This window comes from Microtus pennsylvanicus, chromosome 3 (assembly GCF_037038515.1).
Source record: "Microtus pennsylvanicus isolate mMicPen1 chromosome 3, mMicPen1.hap1, whole genome shotgun sequence".
NCBI classification, from domain to species: Eukaryota; Metazoa; Chordata; class Mammalia; order Rodentia; family Cricetidae; genus Microtus; species Microtus pennsylvanicus.
In genome coordinates, this window is record NC_134581.1 from 26,426,976 (window position 1) to 26,445,882 (window position 18,907).

The 18,907-nt window shown below is 39.1% G+C and overlaps 1 protein-coding gene across 1 annotated transcript in view; it reads left to right on the plus strand.

Annotated features, from left to right (window-relative positions):
- Window positions 1–11,729, plus strand: part of Slc25a36 (solute carrier family 25 member 36) — a 32,815-nt gene extending 21,086 nt beyond the window's left edge. Inside the window, exons 5-7 of the mRNA XM_075964917.1 lie at window positions 4,824–4,890; window positions 7,243–7,532; window positions 8,179–11,729. Of these exons, the coding sequence (XP_075821032.1) occupies window positions 4,824–4,890; window positions 7,243–7,532; window positions 8,179–8,372 (551 nt within the window). The 3' untranslated portion in view covers window positions 8,373–11,729. The remainder of the gene's footprint in view (window positions 1–4,823; window positions 4,891–7,242; window positions 7,533–8,178) is intronic.
- The last annotated feature ends 7,178 nt before the right edge of the window (window positions 11,730–18,907 follow it).

The following is an 18,907-nucleotide window of genomic DNA, read 5'->3' on the forward strand; positions in this document are numbered from 1 at the left end:
TCTGTCTTGTTGAAATAATCTTGAGTAGCCTTCTGATATACCATGGCACCCGTTGGTATGCCTAAATGTATTGTTTCTTCTTTCTTTACAGTAATTCTTAATTTTTAAAAGTTTACCTGACAAGCACATATTTTTTATACGTGACATAAGTATAAAGGAAATAAATTTCTGTTTCTATTTTTATCTGTAACCATGTATTTGGTGTGAAATTCCTAATGTGTCAATAATATAATCATTTTGTGTCATCAATATATTGAGTGAGTAATATATGCTTACAGAATGCATAATTATTATTTGGATTTTTTTGTTTGTTTTTAAGAGCACATTTTTTCAAGGTATCTTTTTTTCTGTGATTTTTTTTAACTTCATTATTTAAATGTAACGTTAGGTGTTTTTTTTACTCCTTAAATATAAAGTTTACCTTACAGTAGTCAGCCAGGTGCATAACGGTTGGACAGCTGCTTTGTATGCTTATTTGTGAACATTTTTCCTGTTTTCTGTTTTGTAGAACACAAGAATTAATACAAAATAATCCAAAATATTCCATAAGTATGGATGTGCAATATTACTGCTAGAGTCAAAAGGTGACAGGTACTTTTGTTAGCACTGTGATCTTCATTAGTTACGCAAAGTTCCAGACTTTAATATTCTGTTGGGCCTCTTATTTCTGTTTGCTTGGTTGGTTTTAAAATCACTAGATAATCTGATTATTAAAGAACAGATAAAAGTGTCTGCAGCTCTTTTCATGGTAGATAACAGTGGTAGGAAATGGAACATAGCATCCCTTCTAAACTTTTATTAGAGTCTCCCTTGACAAGGTTAGCATTTTTTCTTTAAGAAAAAATTGATCATCTTTTTAGGTAAGTATTTGGACTCTGAATCTGCTGAAGATGGCGGGATTGTCAGTACTCTGTGCACTTCTGTAATAAAGCACAAGGCCCTTTCTGATAGTCTTCTTACTTAAAATTTTTCAAAAAAAAAGATCTCACAGTAAATATTTCTTAAATCCTTCCAGTGGGATTCAGTTTGTACACATGTATCTGATGAGGTCACTGCTTGTTGTTATGATACAGAAAAGCCTGTGTCTATTTTAGGCATTTACTGTACATTTCTCCCGAGAAAAGAGTGAGATCGTGTCATCTCATGCTCCCCATCCGCAGGTCACTTCCTGTAGAAATATGGACTAACTTAACCTCGTGAGTACTGATCTGAGCATCTCTTGCAGCCTCTAGTATAAGAAACACACCCTGGGATTTTATAATAGCTGTGGAATGAGTAGAAGGTGGGACGTGGATTTGTGTGAATTATTGAGTATTTCATAAAGATTTAACTCTGGTCCCTTTGTTATCCTTCTAGAAGGAAGCATGGGGTACTCTCCAGTTACCATGTAAACTTGGGGTCTTCAGCTTGGCTGTAATATAGCCTTGGCCTCCAGAATGACAACACTATATTAATATATTGGAGAGAGCTGTAGTTGATAGTATGCTGTCTGTCCCACAACTGTTAAATAGTGATAGCTGTCTTGTCTTTACTTAGCTAACGTTTTAACTAACATTTAAAATTCTAATATAGTGCTTTTCACTCTAGTCTGTTGGTATTTGAATGACCTGATTACTGCTATTTTGAAAAGACTGGTGTCTCTACTTTCTAAGAAGTACAGGCTATAGTGAATGAAGTCTTAGATGTTTTAGTGTAGTTTTAATTTTAAAACAGTTTTGATACTTTTATCTTAGGTTGTATATGTTTTGCATTTTCAGATTTAGTTGAAATAAGTACTAAAATGCAATACTGCAGATATCACTTAAACATTTTCAGCAAGTTTCTATGGGTGGGATTTGTTTATATTTTTAATTGGCTTATTATCAAGTGGAGTTTTATTTGGTGCATAACTTAAATTTATATATAAAGTTTTCTCATAAAACACGGACACTACTAACTAAATGTATTGGCACTTTGCCTTAGTTGATTCTGGAACAGTACAAAGTCTTAATTATAAGTGGACTTTGTTATACTCTTCAGCTGATTTTAATGTTTTATTTGGGTGTTCTGAATACATTAACCTTTTATCAAAATGTAGCAAAACTAAACTGCAAAATAAAAAGTGATAGGCAATTTTTAAACTTTATATCGCCATGCCCAATATCTTGCGTGCTTGTTGTAAATGTAGGAAGAAGACATGTTTAGTGGGGATAACCACAAACTACCTTACCACATAAATTTTGTCTTATTCCATTTGTTTCATTTCTTGTGTTAATAGGTTATACTTTTCCAGATTTAATTAGTCTAAAAATGTCTATTTGCTACTTAAACTACTTTTTGGTTAAGAGAAAGTAATACTGTGAAACTCAAAAATCAGCATTTTTAAATATATATATATATGTATATATTTTAAAATATATATATGTACATATATATATATATGTACAAAATTTTAAAGAACCAACAGCTAAAACCCTAAAGCTAATGCCTGGCTTCTTTATCCAAGCCAGCAGTAGTTTGCCGATTGGCTGGTTGTCTGTACTGAGCACAGGCACCAATTCCTCCAAGAGTTAAGTCAGAACAGCCACAGCAAGCATAGCTTCAGAAATACCAACTTCAAGATAGCGTTCTCTCACTTACCTAAATCTTAGTCGTGGCCTGGTGCATACTGTGTCTGGAAGTAAATTTTAGTTGAGTGAGAAATACCTGCTGTTTGCTTTCTGACATTGTTTATTTACAGAGTAGTTTTTAAGTTACCATTTGAGTCTTCAATTTTTATAAGTATTGTTCAGATCTTAAAGTGAGGGATTTTGTGACTTGGAAAGAGATTTAGGACAGAAATTTTAACTAAAAGTTTTATTTTAAATTTAAAATTGGTGGTAATCTTTTTTTAAAAGTTAAATGAAAATTTTTAATTGAATAGTTTTATTTTTAGTTTAAAGAAGGATTTCTACTATATTCCTCTTAAATTAAGTTTTTAAAGAAGGCAAGTTGTTTTTTCTAGAAATAATTAAAATTATTGTGAATAATGAATAATTGTAGATTTATACTGCTCCCTATCTTTTTACTTAAAAACTCTTAATCTTGCTGCATAGACATGTAACTACTAAAAATACTTACGAGATACAATCTTGTTTAAGAATCGTGGTCAGGGCTCCGACTTTGTAGTTGGATCACTTGCCTACCAGTGGTGAGGCCTTGATTTCAGTCTCCAGCAAGGAGTTACGTGGTGTTTTGACCTGTATTGATGCCTGATCATACATAATTTTAAAATGTTGAGTTTAACTTTCTCATTTACAAAAATAGGGCTCAAAGGAAGACAATAACAGTGTAAGTTCATTCTGAGACTAAAGATGTAAGACAGACATTTAAACTAGGCAGACGGTCACATTTATTCTTTCACCAAGAATGTACTCATGAGAAGAACCTCTTGTTAAAAAAGATGTTCCTTAGCAATCTGTTCCACATTTATTATGTTTTTACCAGCTAATGCTGCCATAGTTACTGGTCTCTTTTCTCTTTATCTATGTAATATTAAGAGCACTTAAGCAGAAACTATGTACTAGTCACAAAATTATGAAAGTTATAAGCCAAGACTTCATATATCTTGCTAAATAGGTTTAATTGGAGATCCCCCCCTTTGTGTGTCATGTGGCTATTTCAACAGTATTAAAACATGGCATAAGACAAATAAAATTTGAGTGAGTTAATTATCTGGTATTGCAGAAGGGGAAAGAGCATTCATTATGAAACCTAGTTTGGCTTTGTAAACAATTCAGTAAAATTATTTCCCTTACGTAGCAGCTCTAAAAGCCAAGGAAAGTTTGATTGAGTCTAACTGCTCTTAAAGTAGTATTAAACACATCACAATATTTTTGTTCATATTTAAATGCGATGAATATAGTATATCTTTTTAAAAACAATCTGCTTACTTGATAGTATTTGGTAGAAGGTATTAAATAGCTAAGTTTCTTATTTCTCTTTGTGAGTTTTCAGTGAATTTAAAGGCCAGTTGAGTAAATGTAATTCTCTGAAGTTTGTATTACTGATCTTAAATGTGAAAGCAAAAGGAATACCCTGTTTTGTATAGGTGAAACATCTTTATAAATTCCTGTCATTAAGACTGCATTTTCTGTGTTGTTCTTCTAAAAGTAGGAAGACACCAAGTAAAAGATAGTGCATGGTCCAGAAAACTCACTGCCCAGAGATCCTAATTTACTGTCTGAGCCTGAGCCCCTGTGGGGATTGCTCTCTACAGTAGTTACTGGATGACACTTGAATGTCAGTGAGAGAGAGTGCCTTCTACCCCACTGACTTTCTTCACTATCTGTACCAGTGACTTTAGAGTTTTATTTAATTGGATGACAAGTAGATCCCACCTATTAACCCTAACAGAAACCTTACCTCTGTGCTAATACTTCCTTTAAAAACCAAAAACAAAAAAACACGAACTAAAAAACGGGGCCCAACAAATCTTTCCTGTATTAGTGAGTGGTGTCATTTGTGTAGACGTCCCTGTGAGTGGAGTGTGCAGGTGATGTGACTGCCCTAGGCAGCTATTGCAGAATGCAGAGTTGCTGTTTGTGAGCTCGGCTCACAGAGTAGAGAGCACCCTGTTGCACGTGAGTTAGAGCGACACTTAAGGGGAGATAAGATTCTTCTAGGAAGGCCAGAATGGAGAATTTATGTGGATGAACAGGTGTTCAAAGTGTAAAGCTTTACTTCAGTTAATAGTTTAAACCTTTGTAGCCATTGTCGTTACTGTAGATTCATACAGTGTAAAGATCCTTAGTGTGAATAGTGGTTCCTGTCTACTGACATTCATTTTAAATATATTTGTTTAGGTTTTACTGCAATCACTGCAACAAACCCCATTTGGCTTATAAAGACCCGGTTACAGCTTGATGCAAGGTATGTGCTTGCTTGGTTTGGTTTGGTTTGGTTTGGTTTGGGGATAGGGTCTTCGTGTAGCCCAGGAGGAACAGAGGCTGCCCTCTTCTAGCCTCAGACTCCCAAGTGTTGTGCTTACAGGTGAGTCACCACACCCAGCTTAAGGCATATTTATTCTTGAAAGTAAAATAAGCTAACATAGATTTAAGTGTTTTTTTATATAAATTTGTATCAGTAATGCCTCAGGGCCAGGTTGCCTTACCTCATTTTATCCTGTTTATACACAAACATGGAATGGCATTATGACATCTCCATACATGCCCATGGTGCATTTCTGTCATTCACCCCCGTTACTCTCTCCTGCCCCATTCTCTGTGATCCTGTTCTTCTAACTAGCTCCAGTTCTGCTTTTGTCTGTTTTGAGTATGCAGCTGTGAATTTATTTAGGGTTATTTATAGGAGCCATGGGTAAGTTTATTTACAATGAGGTAGGCTCCTTAAGATAGCTATACCACTGAAGAAATTCTCCCCTCATCAACCTTTAACTACATCCAGATCTTCAGGAAAAAGTGGCATCCCATGAACCCCTTCCCCTCCCCCGACAGTCTTGACCAGCCCAGTTTTGTGGAGATCCTATGCAGGTCATCCCAGCTGCCACACTGCAGTCACACCATGACTGGGAATCAGTGTTCCACACCTATTTTTATTCCTCTGGCTCTTACTTCCTTCCAGCCCTTCTTCCAGTAGTGTTTGCTGGTCCTCGGAGGGGCTTGTGTCCCATCATAGCTGAGCATTCACCAGTCATTTGTTCTTGGCGCACTGACCAGTCTGCAGTCATGGCTCACCACTACAGAAGGAAGCTGGCATCAGCATTTTTCTGTGGACATGAGCATAGTATTTGGAAGGCAATATAACAGGGGTATTCTGCTCATTGAGGAAAACACAAGTAGCTTGCCCACTTAGCCATAGGGTTTTGACAGTTTTCAGAACCAAATATGAATCTTTGCCATGGAGCAAGCCTCACGTTCAGTCAGAAAGCAGATTGAGTATCCCCTGAAATAGACTTGCCAGTATTGCACCAGTAGGTTCATCTTGCCTAGCCAGTCAGTATTGTTGCACACAGGGTCCACAGCTGAGTAAAATCTGTTGAAATCTTCCCAGCATCCTGAATAGCACTTTCTGGTGCTGTGAGGGCTACTGCTGAGTATTTATTGTTGCTTTTGTTTCATTTTGAAATGTGGATCTCCCCTCGGATGCAAAAAAGTTACATTAGTTGATAATGAGACAGTAAATAAGAAAACTGCCTGTATGTTAAAGAGTTTCATGTGCTTTTTATTGGGAAACAATAGGTTAACCAAGCCAGAAAGTTCTACCCACCTGTATGAATTGCTTGTAAGGGCCTCCCAATAGCTAAACAAGTTACATGGTAGCTAGTCTAAAGTGAAGCCCATTGCTCAAATCCAGTGACCTATGTATAAAAACCCTGAGCTAGGAGGTAGTATTCCTATGATGAATTAATAGTGTTTTTACAAGTGAATCTGTACCTTTAAGTGGTACTAAAGATTATCTTGGGAAACTACAGAGACAGAATCATGGTTTACCAAGCTACTCACAAGGACACCACATAGGCATTACATTTGTCTGGTACGTTTTCAGGTGGACCTGGGTGAAATGGAAGAAAGTCATAACCCTTGCTCTGTGATACAGTGTTCCTCAGTTGTTGTGGTTTTGTTTTTGTTTGTTTGTTTTTTAATTGGGGACTGTTTTAGAGGTTTTTTTTTTCCCCCTGTATAAATAGGCTGGCCTCGTATTCACAAAGGTCCAGCAGCCTCTGTCTCCCAGAGTATTGGAATTAAAGGTGTGCACCATCATACCTGGCCCTCATTGTTTTTGTGTTACTAAATGCAAAGAAAATTAAGCATAATTAGAACGGGAATGATGACAGTGTAGGGTTTGGATTTTTGTTGCTAAGAGTCTTCCTTGAGTCAATACTTGAGCATAGAGTTCTCCCACATTGAGGAGCACAGGAAACTGAAGAGTTACAGTGTGCTGTGTGTTTGGTAAGATAATTACATGATATCCATCTTAATAGAACAAATTTAGGAGAAAAGAAATGAGAAATATAAGAAATGTATACTTACAATTTTTTTTTTAATTTTTTTTTTTTTTTGCTTTTCGAGACAGGGTTTCTCTGTGGCTTTGGGGCTCTTGTAGACCAGGCTTGCCTCGAGCTCACACATATTTTGAAATTCTTAATGAGTTGACAAAGACCATTATTTAGTAGAGTGTCATATTAAAATATATATATATTGTTAACTGATAAAAAAAACTTCCAATAATTAATGTCAGTTGTTTTCTCTCTTTTCCTTTCAGGAATCGTGGGGAAAAGCGAATGGGTGCATTTGAATGTGTTCGTAAAGTATATCAAACAGATGGACTGAGAGGATTTTATAGAGGCATGTCTGCCTCCTATGCCGGCATATCAGAGACAGTTATCCATTTTGTTATTTATGAAAGTATAAAGCAAAAACTGCTGGAGTGTAAGACTGCTTCCATGATGGAAAGTGATGAAGAGTCTGTGAAAGAAGCATCGGATTTTGTGAGAATGATGCTAGCTGCTGCCACCTCAAAAACCTGTGCCACAACCATAGCGTATCCACACGGTAAGACAGTGCCTGAGTTTCTCTGTGTGGTCCTGGTTGTCCTGGAACTCGCTCTGTAGACCAGACTGGCCTTGAACTCACAGAGATCCACCTGCCTCTACCTCCCAAGTGCTGGGATTAAAGATGTGTGCCACCACCACCTGACTCAAAATGTTGTTCTTAATAATGTTAGGTATGCCATCATTTTCAAATTTTAAACAAGAAGAAATGTAAAAATTCAGTAATTGCCTAAGGGTACATCAGAAATGAATCTCAAATTTAAAGTCTTTAAACTGCAAGGGCCCAAGCAATTTTGTTGTTATTTTGTGTTGGCACATTAAGCATGCCTGCCAAAAAAATTTCCTATATTCATAGCTTAATTCCTATATTCATTTCTAATTCTTGTATCCATATATCTGTGAGTATTATTTATTTATCATGCTGCATATATACCCTTTTATCTGTTTCTGCAACAGATATGTTAACTAGTATATATGATCTGGGCTGTATTAGTTTGCTGTTATGTAGTCTGACTGGTTTAGTAAGCTATGCATTGAACCACTATCCTGCATTTATAGAGTAATAGCAGGTGTATGTTCTGTATGATGAGAGTGGAAAGATAAGAGTAATGTTTCAGTAAATTGATTTTTCTTTTTTTCGTAAACAGAAGTTGTAAGAACACGACTACGAGAAGAAGGAACAAAATACAGATCTTTTTTTCAGACACTGTCTTTGATTGTTCAAGAAGAAGGTTACGGGTCTCTTTACCGTGGCCTAACAACTCATCTGGTGAGACAAATTCCAAACACAGCCATTATGATGGCCACCTATGAATTGGTGGTCTATCTACTTAATGGATAGCAGCGTGGGCTGTCATGTGACAGAGCAGGAAGACCAAAAGATCACAGTGGACCATGAAATCTTGAAGCCAGCATGGTGGACAGAAGACAGTAGTCTGGAAGCATATAACTACTATGGCTGAGTGGAAGTTTGGCTGTAGGAAGTAAAGTACCACACTACATTAGTCGTTCAGTAAACAGGCCCTGGGCCACCTCTAAGAGAATGCTTCGAAAAGCATTTGTTTCTTAAAATTGCCATTTTCTCTACCATTGTTCACAACTATGGGTTTTTTTTTAATTGATTTATGACATTCAGAATATGGTGTTGTGTTCTTTCAGTCTTCTAAACAGTCATCTCTAAGTAATTATCCAAAGATAGTGGTGACAATTGCAAATGTCTAACGACATCTTTTGTAATACTGTAAAATAATGATAGACAGATCCTTAAGATGATTTTCCTGAGAGGGCCCTTCCTGGTACAGTGTTCTAAAATCATTTGGCGTCAGTAGTCACTGTATTTGACAACCAGTGAAATGGTATCTAAATACCTTACTTTCAGCATTAGAATGTTTTGGTTACAACTAATATATTTATTACAATGTGGACTTTTATCATATCAGGTATGCATGGTTAATGTGGGGGCTATAAAATAAGCTAGTGGATGCCAACTCAGTGACTTTATGACAAGTGCTTCGTCACATCTTCTCCAATTACATATGCATGAGTAGAGCCATATGTGATTATCACATTCTCATACCCACGTGTTATTTACAAAAGTAGAGAAGTTAATGACTTTTGAGTCTGTTCTTCTTACTTTTACAGTAAGAATTTTAACCTCTAAATTATTTCCACATCTGTATAGATTTTTCTTGGTTGATTGAGAAAATGGTAATTTTTCACTTTTGCCCTTGAAGTGATGCTAATGTTTAGGACAAGATAAATATTACAAAAAGAGGTCTTCAGCTATGCGACAGGAGTTTGTCCGTCAGTGTGCTGCACTGGACAGATGTTATCTGTCCTAGTTTCCTGAATGTTCTATCATAAAGTCAGGCGAATTTCAGTTCAATGTGTTAACAAGATAGAGTTTTTAAATTTTGCTATTGAGTCAGTGACACCTTTTAACAATTTAAATGTATTATATAAGGCCATTATAAAGGTGTTTGCTGTAGTACTATAGATTTTCCAATGGATGTTGCTATACTAGTATATAAATAAAACTCCACTGTGGTACTCATCGGTGTACCCTAACCTTACATTTTGTGCAATGGCTTTCTCTTCAGAATGACTACGTAAATGCACTTTGTGGCCTTTTTAGGGGGTAAGAATTCGTGTTAATTTTTTAAAATATTGTTAGGTATTAGGCAGAAGCAGTGTTCATAATATTTTTTTGGATTTTTAGACATGTTTTGGAGATATTTTGGAGATCTTCCAGTGTTCTAAGTGTGCCGTGTACTGTGTAATGCCACACTATGGAAAAAGCCGCGTGCCATTGAAAGTTTTCGCTGCTGTCACCAATGAAGTTTAACGCCCTCCTAAATTTCTCACCTTGACTTCCTTGTAACCAATAACTGGATGTTCTTGAGGTGCTCATTTGGAATTAAAAATATTCCAGTCTATTTGGAGACCAAAGGCGAGTTCAGATTGTTACCTTTGGAATTCTTGCAGCTTTGACATTTGTTACATGGAACATACCAAAAATAAATCCTCACCTGGGGTTTAACTTAAATCTGTAGAGAAGGTCTCAGACTATAGTGTTTGCCTCTTCAGGTGCCATTGATACTGCCTGATACAGTGCCATTTGCTCTGTGAAGATCCAGAACTCTTAGTTGTGTTGAATGTAGGACATGTTCTCCTGTGTTACACAGATCTCGAATGATGAAGAATGACAAGAAAACCAGCAGCTAAGGAACAGCCTGTGTAGTTGTAGCAGATCCATAATAAGTGTCCTTCAAGGATGAACATGTGTTCTGTGTTTCGTAAGAAAAACTTTCCATTAGCCTCTAGTGAGCTGTACTCGGTGTTTAAAGAGTTGTGGTGTGTGTTCTGCAAGAAAGTCTTAGTATTTACTTTGAAAGCAGTCATTGGAAAGGAGCAATGAGGTCTGTTTTGTTTTTCCCCTGAGTACTGTCTGCCATAGTTTACTTTATGACAGAGATAATTTAAAAACATATATGTGTATTATATATAGTTTGTCTCTTTAAAGATTTAAAGATTTTCTTAAGTCCATTGTAATGTTAAAAAGCTGTGCATACCTAGAGCATTGGGTTTTTAAAAATTGTTTTCAGTCAGATAATCTTGTTAAAAATGTCTTAGAGAGCTAGAATGGACCTTGTTGTATACTTTTGTTGTGGTCCTCTCAGAAAATTGAACTTATTCAGACAAGCTAGAGCAGTAGCGACTGGAAGCAAACCCTCACCCATCAGGGACCCTGCTGCTGTGGCTCAAAGGCTTGAAATTTGGGTATTCCAGTTGGTGAACCGCAGAGCTCAGTGGGATACCATATAGTGCTTTAAATTTCCAGGGAATGCTCTACTACCAAACTATGCTTTTTGTTTTATGATAGGGTCTCTTATTATCCAAGATAACCTTGAACTCTGAATTCTTCTGCCTCTGCCTACTAAGTGCTGATATTACAGACCCTGCCCACCATGCCCACCAGATCTGTCCCAGTTCTCATTATATGACTGTAGAACCAGCCTGACTCACTAGAGGGAGCTCAACTGGCTTAGAATTCTGAAACTATGACAACATCCTTAGGTCATTGAGCCCAGCCATGTCTCCTAACCCTGGATGTCTGCTGTGTGTTAGCCTTGTTAAGATGAGTGCAGTTTGGGGTGTTCAAAAGAAAAAAAAATGTATTTAAAGTGGCTTTTTAAAATCACCGTGAAATAGCGATTTCAATTTGAAGAAGTTAAATGGCAGGAATTAATCTCCCCTTTCTCTAAGGACCTGCTTTATATCTGTTTACATGCTCTTCTGCAATCTGCTCGTGTTATAGGAACCCCTGTAGGGCTGAGACATAGCTCATTTGTCCTCACTGGTCATGACTTAACATTCCTAAGAAGATGGTGTCTGCTAACAGGACCTTTTCTAACATGGTCCTGAACTCTACCTTGGTTTTTATGCTGCCCACTTTAGAGACTAAAAGTCTAGTTCTGCTCGGTTATGTTAAACTTTTGACTGTACCCCAGTGGATGTGAATTAAATTATACCAGTCACTCATAGTTCAGCCAGCTTTAAAAGAGCTGATGAGTTTTGCCCATTTATATGAGTGTTGCTATTGTTGCGTTTTTGTACATGGCTGCAGATTATGCGCATTTATTCTGTATTTATGTTAACTAGCTGACTTGTACTTGAATTAAAATTCAGAAAATTAAAATGCTTTTGAAAATGTGGTTTTTAAAATATATATATTAATATTTTGTTATGGTGAAGATATAATTGTACTGTGTGTGGAACAGACTGCATTACTCTCTGAGTTAGGCATTAGGCTCCTTTGTTCATACAGCAAACAAACTTTCTACCCATTAGACTTGATAGTTGTCTGGGTATCAAAAAGTCTGGTAGTATAATTCTTTCATAGCTTGGTTTAAAAAGAAAACAAACAAACTATTCTTTGTGGTCTTTGTTGCTCTTTGAGTCCAGTGCTTTTCATAAAACAAAACAAATCTGATTGATAGACCATTACACAATTAGTCTGATTAGAGTATTAAATTGATGCGTTCTGTCTAGGTTGTAACATTTTTCATTAACTTTTTTGTTCTAATGGTAGATTTCAGGAAAGTCAATATTTTTGGAAACCAACGGGCTTGTAGGATAACCAGGTGAATCCACACATATTAGGTGATGTGGATAAAATAGATGCTAGTAGGCAGGCAAGATGGCTAAGCAGGTGGGTTAGCTATGACCTGGATTAGGTCCTTCAGCTTCACATGGTGGGGGGAAGCAGAAACCAATCCCTGCAGTTGTCCTCGCCTTGCCCATGCACACTGCACTCTTGCTCCCCACATACACACTAGGTAATGGTTGCTGGTTTTTAACTGAATTACGCTCCTGGTGCCTACCCACTTTACGTTTGCAATTTTCCCTGAGTCCCCGTCAACAAGCATGACATGTTTTTACAGACATGAAAGCCAGGTCAAACTGGTGCTGTTCTGTGGCTTGTGCCTGTTGTAAAGTTGAACGGTTTGTGCTGGTAGTGGCGTTCTTCACACAAGATACACCAACAGAAGAACAGCTGAGACCCAGCAGTCCGGAGGCAGAGACTGGCAGTTCAAGGTCAGCCTTGTTTACAAAGCAAGCAGGGTAGGCCCTAAAGCTACAGAGAAACCTTCCCTTGAAAAAAAAAACAAAGCAAAAAAAAAAAAAAAAAGAATAGAAATATCAGTCTGGAGAGATGGCTCAGCAGTTAAAAGCACTGACTGCCCTTGTATAGAGGGCCTGGGTTCAATTCCCCGCGCCTCCGTTGTGTCTTAGAACCTCCACAGCAGACACATGTAGTATCTACACAAATGCAAGCCAACATGCATACACAAAAACAATTAAAAGGAATAAAAGCATATCAATGTTAAAGCTTGTTTAAATCAACACTGTCTTAGTAGAACAAAACGTGAGTAACATGAATGTTACAGGCATCGCTCAGCCAACTTGATCCAGTCAGCATTTAGAGTGCTCTAGACGATGACAAACATCTTTTCATTGAGTATGGTTGTACTTGTTTTACTCTTGACTTTTTGAGGGGTTCGCCACCCAGCTCCCAAATAAATCACACACAGGCTATTCTTAGTTAGAAATGCCCTGCCTTAGCTTGTTTCTTGCCAGCTTTCCTTAAATTACCCTGTCTACCTTTTTCCTCTGGGCTTTTTCCTTTGCTTCTGTACATCTTTCACTTTTATTCAGTGGGTGACTGGCTGCTGACATCCTCCCCTGTCCCTCTCAGTTGCTCCCTTTTCTCTCCTCCCAGATGTCTCCTGTTTATCTTCTCTGCCTGCCAGCCCCGCCTACCCTTTCTCCTACCTTACTGTTGGCCGTTCAGCTCTATATCAGACCACCAGGTGTCTGCAGCTTCACAGAGTTAAACAGTGCCGCATAAACAAAAGCAACACATCTTTACAACATTAAACAAATGTTTTGCAACATAAAAGTAATACCTTAAAATAGTATTCCCAACATATAATGTATTCACCACGGTGAACAGTGTGTTGGGTCATAGGAAGTTTCAGTAAGTTTTTTAAGAAAATCACTTTAGAAAGGGTTATGGAAATATACCTGGAATAGCCGCCCCAGTACTTGAAATTAAATAGCATAGTTCTCAGTAACATGTGTTGGAGAAAAAATCTGTGAGGAAACAATTTTGAAGTAAACAATAGTAAAAACTTCAGTTTTCAGAAAATATTCCAAGGGTAGAGAATAACTTAAGCTGTTACATTAAGCGAGAGACACAGAATTAATGGTGTAAGCTGCTATCTTAAACTAGAAAAGGATCAAATTCCTAAATAGAAGAAAGGAAATAAAAGTGCTAGTAAAGCCATCGATTAAATAGAAAATGAGAAACATCTGTAACATTCTTTTAGTACCAGTGAAATAGATAAGGAGAGTAAGAGTCCAGCTGGGGAGCACTTAGGAGGCAGAGGCAGGCAGATCTTTGTGAGTTCAAGACCAGCCTGGTCTACAGAATGAGTTCCAGGACAGCCAGGGCTACACAGAGAAAAGCTGTCTCGACAAACAAAAAAATAAGTATCCAATTAATGTGACCAGAAGCAGAGATGGGCATCAGACAAATAGTTCAGATGCCCGAAGGGCAGTAAAAACTATAACTTAGGGAAAATTCAGAATTCTTTGAAGTGGGTCAGAGCGGTACATCTTTCTGCCCATCGGACTCTGTTCACATCTGCTTTCCTGTGTATTTCAGAAGCAGTTCCAGATGCCAGTGTGGCTCTTCTGCAGAGAAATGCAGCTGCTGGAATGAATCCCGGCCCCCAACACTGGATGCTCACAGAGCTGCAGCATTTCCCTTTCCCGCTGCAGTCTAGGTTCCCCTCACTCTCAGCCCTTGGAAAGGGTTTGGTATCTGGTATAGATTCCACCCAGAACATGGGCCTCCTTTACCTGTCCAGTTATCAGCAAAATTGATCAAGAGGAAAAGTGGGTCTTTGAGACACCGTCATATCCCTACCTGTTCTTAGGAAGCAAACTGACTTTCTGTGAATGACAGTCAACTCCGTTGACAAAAACTGACTCGTCTTGCCTACTAGTCTCTAGACATAAAGAGCCAAATGAACCTTAGAACTTGAATCATTCCTCTGTGTGTGTGCAGACATGCCCCTGTCTTTTGAGACCTGGGCCTCGAAAGTTGCAGAGCCCGAAAAGTTGCATGTCCCTGAGAGTGGTGCATGGACTCAGTCCCATAGACCGTGTGTCTCCAGACATGCAGAACCATGTAACATACATACATACATGCTGGCCACATTCTTAGTTCTCAGATGGTGGTTCTGGTGAGGCAAGAACAAAAGTCAAACACACATGAAATTCAAGTCTAATTCTGTTAGGACATGTTCCTGAACCTTCTCAAATGCAAGACACTGTATGGTTTCGTGGCACTAATAGCTTCAGCCTTCATTAAAGGAAAATGGCCACTAGGTGGCAGCAATAGCTACGTCAGACCCGTTGGCCTTACCGTTGGACCCGGGGATCCCTCCATATCTGTGGGGGAGATTACTTTGCTACAGTACCTGTTTTGAGGACTAGGGTAGGAATTTAAGTTTTTCAGAGAAATCGCTCCCAGATTACGCTATCTAGGAACCTTTTCCCTTCTAATCACAGCTCTGGCGTGGACATAGCAAACCTATCTTAGTTAGACATTTAGTCTTTGAAGCCGAATCTTTTCATGTTGCTACTCCTCTCTGGTTTCCATTCTTGATTTTCAGCCACCTGCTAATCACTGCAGCCTTGGCTAGAGCAGTCAGAAAGCTTAGTCACAGCCAGCCAAGTCTATGTATTTGTGCCTTTGGGGTGTATGTTGTGTACCCGCTGAGTGGGCTTGTCTCCATAGTTTTGACAATAAATAAAAAACATGTGGCAGGGATGGGGAGATGGCTCAGCAGCTAGAAGCACTGCTTTTTCTAGAGGACCCGTTTTCAGTTCCCAGCACCCACATGGCAGCTCACACCTGTCTGTAACTCCAGTTCCAGAGTTTCTGGCACACTCGTACATGCAGACAAAACACCAGTGAACATAAAAATGGATCTATCTCAACAATGCCCACATCTTGTTCCCTTCTTTATTTCTTTTTGCCTGCAATGAAACTATCATGCCTGAAGCCAACCTGAAGTCAGTGACAAGGCAGTCATAAGCATACACTGTGGGGCTGAGCGGAAAGACTAAAGAATCAGGTGCCAGATGGTACAGTGAAGGTACCCTAACACTGGACAACCTACCTCTGATAGTCAAGAAAAATAAAACCTGCCTAAGTCACCAGATTTTGGATTTCTGTTATAAAAACAAAACAGCAAAATGCAGCTCATCTTAATTGTAAGATAGGGAAATGTTAATAAAACTGCAAATTATAAGGATCACCAAAACTAGCAATACTTGCACATACAAGCATTCTTGGCGGTTTCAGTCATGTTTTAACCAGCCACACAAGGACCAGATCATCCCAAGTATACACATTTTATCAGAGGGTAGGAACAAGGCCGTCCTCCACATGCTCATCTTTTGGGTTAGTATATAGTGATAGGAAAAGCTGCAGGGGGGGGGGGGGTCTCACTCATGGACCTGGAGCAAACTGAAGTTCTTCCCGACTTACTTAAAGGTCTTTGGTTTCTTTTGAAACAGGATCTCTGTGACTCAGTCTGGCCTGGTATTATTTTTGTAGACCTGGCTGGTCTCAAGCTTAACAGCCACTGAATGGTAGAATTATAAGTCTGATCTACCATGCCCAGCATTCGTTTTTAAAAAAGTATTATTTATGTGTGTCTATGTATGCCTGAATACCTGCAGAAGTCTGAGGAGGGTGTTAGAGCCTCTGGAGCTTGAGTTACAGGTACCTGGTTGTGAGCTGTTTGACTTGGGTGCTGAGAACAAATTTTGGACCTCTGCACAGAGCAGCAGCATCCTCAAGCACTGAGCCATCTTGCCAGCTCTGTTTGTGGCATTTTGTAAAAAGATAGTAAGTCTTGACAAAATTGGGTTAATTTTCAAGAATTTGAGGTTCATTTATTGTTAAATTTACCACATCTGACCAGGCGGTGGTGGCAAAACGCCTTTAATCCTAGCACTTGGGAGGCAGAGGCAGGCGGATCTTTGTGAGTTCAAGACCAACCTGTTCTATAGAGTAAGTTCCAAGACAGCCAAGGCTACACAATGAAAACCCCCCCCCCCAAAAAAAAGAAAGAAAAATGAGCACATTTGAAGTTTAGTAAAGAAAAAACTTAGGACCCTCCTGGAAAAGCATTCAACAAGCCTAGTATTAACTCAAATTGCTTAGCAAACTCAAGATAGAAGGAGTTGATTTTCTGTGATTTAAAGATTTTTCCCATCGTTAGGGAGACGGATCTCTGAGCCTCACTGGCTAGCCAGCCTGGCCTAGTCACTAAGACCCAGTAAGAGATCCTGTCTCAAATGGCGGTTCCTTGAAGGATACCCGAGGTTGACCTCTGACCTCCACATGCACTCAGGCATATGAGCATACACACGCATGAACACATAAAAATTCAAAATAACCAGTAGAACGAGAGGCCTAACGAGCCTGGATGCTTGACAAGTGAGGAGAAGTAGGTGACCCTGCAGTTACAAAGTCTGGGATAATTAAAAACCGTGGGGCTTGAAAACGGATATAGAGAAGACAGTGGGGCTGAGGGCCTAGCCAAGAACAGACACCTAAGCTTAAAGTAGAATCTTGACTGGAAGATGGGTGTGGCGGTGAGCCTGCAGTCCCAGCCCTTGGAAGCCTTGGGCAGGAGATTGAGAGTGAAGCCAGCCTGAACTACATAACAAAACACTTAAGGGAAAAGAAACTTATTTGGGTCATAAATAGCGTGACAAAAACTGGATGGACCAGCCAACAAAATGGTATTGGTTCAATGGTTATCTGTGTGAAAAGATATTCATCTCCAGTCGGCCCACGCGCATGCCCTAGACTCCTTTCCAGGTGGATTAGACCTAACTCTGGCAGGCTAACCTTTTACGGCGGTAAGGAACCATAGGGGAGAAGTCCTCATAGACAGTGGGAGAGAAGGCTTTTTTGAGCACAGTATTTAAGTGCACACCAGACAGGAAATGACTGGTAAATTAGTCTCCATTAAACTTTAGAACTCCTTCTCTCAAAATAATTCACAAAAGGAGAAAATCTAATCCAAAGGCTGGAAATATTTGCAATGCATATTGCTGTCAAGGGATAGAATCAGAATTCATAAAAACTTCTATGAATCAGTCAGCTAAAGGCAACCAATAAAACTGGACAAAAGTTCTAAGTAGGCATTTTACAGGAGAATCAAGCCATAATAAATGTAAGGGGAAAGTTCATCTTAGTGGCAATTACAAAGCAGCAAGTTAAATTGCAATGAAATGCGATTTTTAAATCTTTAAAGAATGCACAAATTAATAAATCAGACAGTATCGAATGGATGTGGGATAAAGACATTCGTAGGTGCTGCAACTGCCCAACATGAGACTGTATTAACACTGGAAAAAATGTGTGTTGTACAGTTGATGCTAATAGCGTCTAAGCTGGCCGGTTTGCTCCAGGACACAGACCCCAGAGAAAACAGCTCAGATGTTCCAGGAGTCACACAAGAATGCTCATAGCAGCCTGGTTGCCATAGCAAAGCAGGGAAAACACACTCCGTGTCCAAGACTAGGAGAATGGAGAAATTCACAGGAGGGAAAACGAATGAACTCCAAGACCAGGCTGACTCAGTCCAGGGACCTGATTTGGAATACGGAAAGTAAATCATAACGGTAAACAGAAAAGTAAGCCACAACCGAAAGATCAAACCTGCAAAATGCAATAATGTATTTAGGCAAGCGAGGTACCTGTCAGTACAGTACCAAAAGCCAAGAGAATGATAAACAAAAAATTCTTGAGATACTCATCTTAGGCAGGAGAAATTATTTCTCTTTTCTGTCACCACATAACTACCCCAGACTTAGTAGATACTAAGATATTCACTTATTATCACTTGGTTTTTAGGGACCAGGAGCCTGGGTTCTCCATCTCAAGGACTCCTAAGCGGCGCGGTACCCGCTGGGCAGGAGGCAGTTGTGGATCTGCTTCCACTCCCTCCTGTAAGAACTTCCAGGCCTCGTCCCGCCATTGCTGGGCTAAGGGTTCTGGATCTGTAGTAGTTTAGTCTCGATTCTTGAGCTCAAGGAAGCTCTAAACTGCTAAACACTTTCCCATGGGAGGAACAATCTGATGTTACACTTTCGGGAGCCACCCTCTCTAGCGCTTCATCTTTCCCCACCGGCTGGTCACACCCTACCCATCTCCTGGACAGGGTAGCTCACCCAGCAAGTAGCAGCCAGGGCTTTTTCCCTATTTACATCCGGGCACCT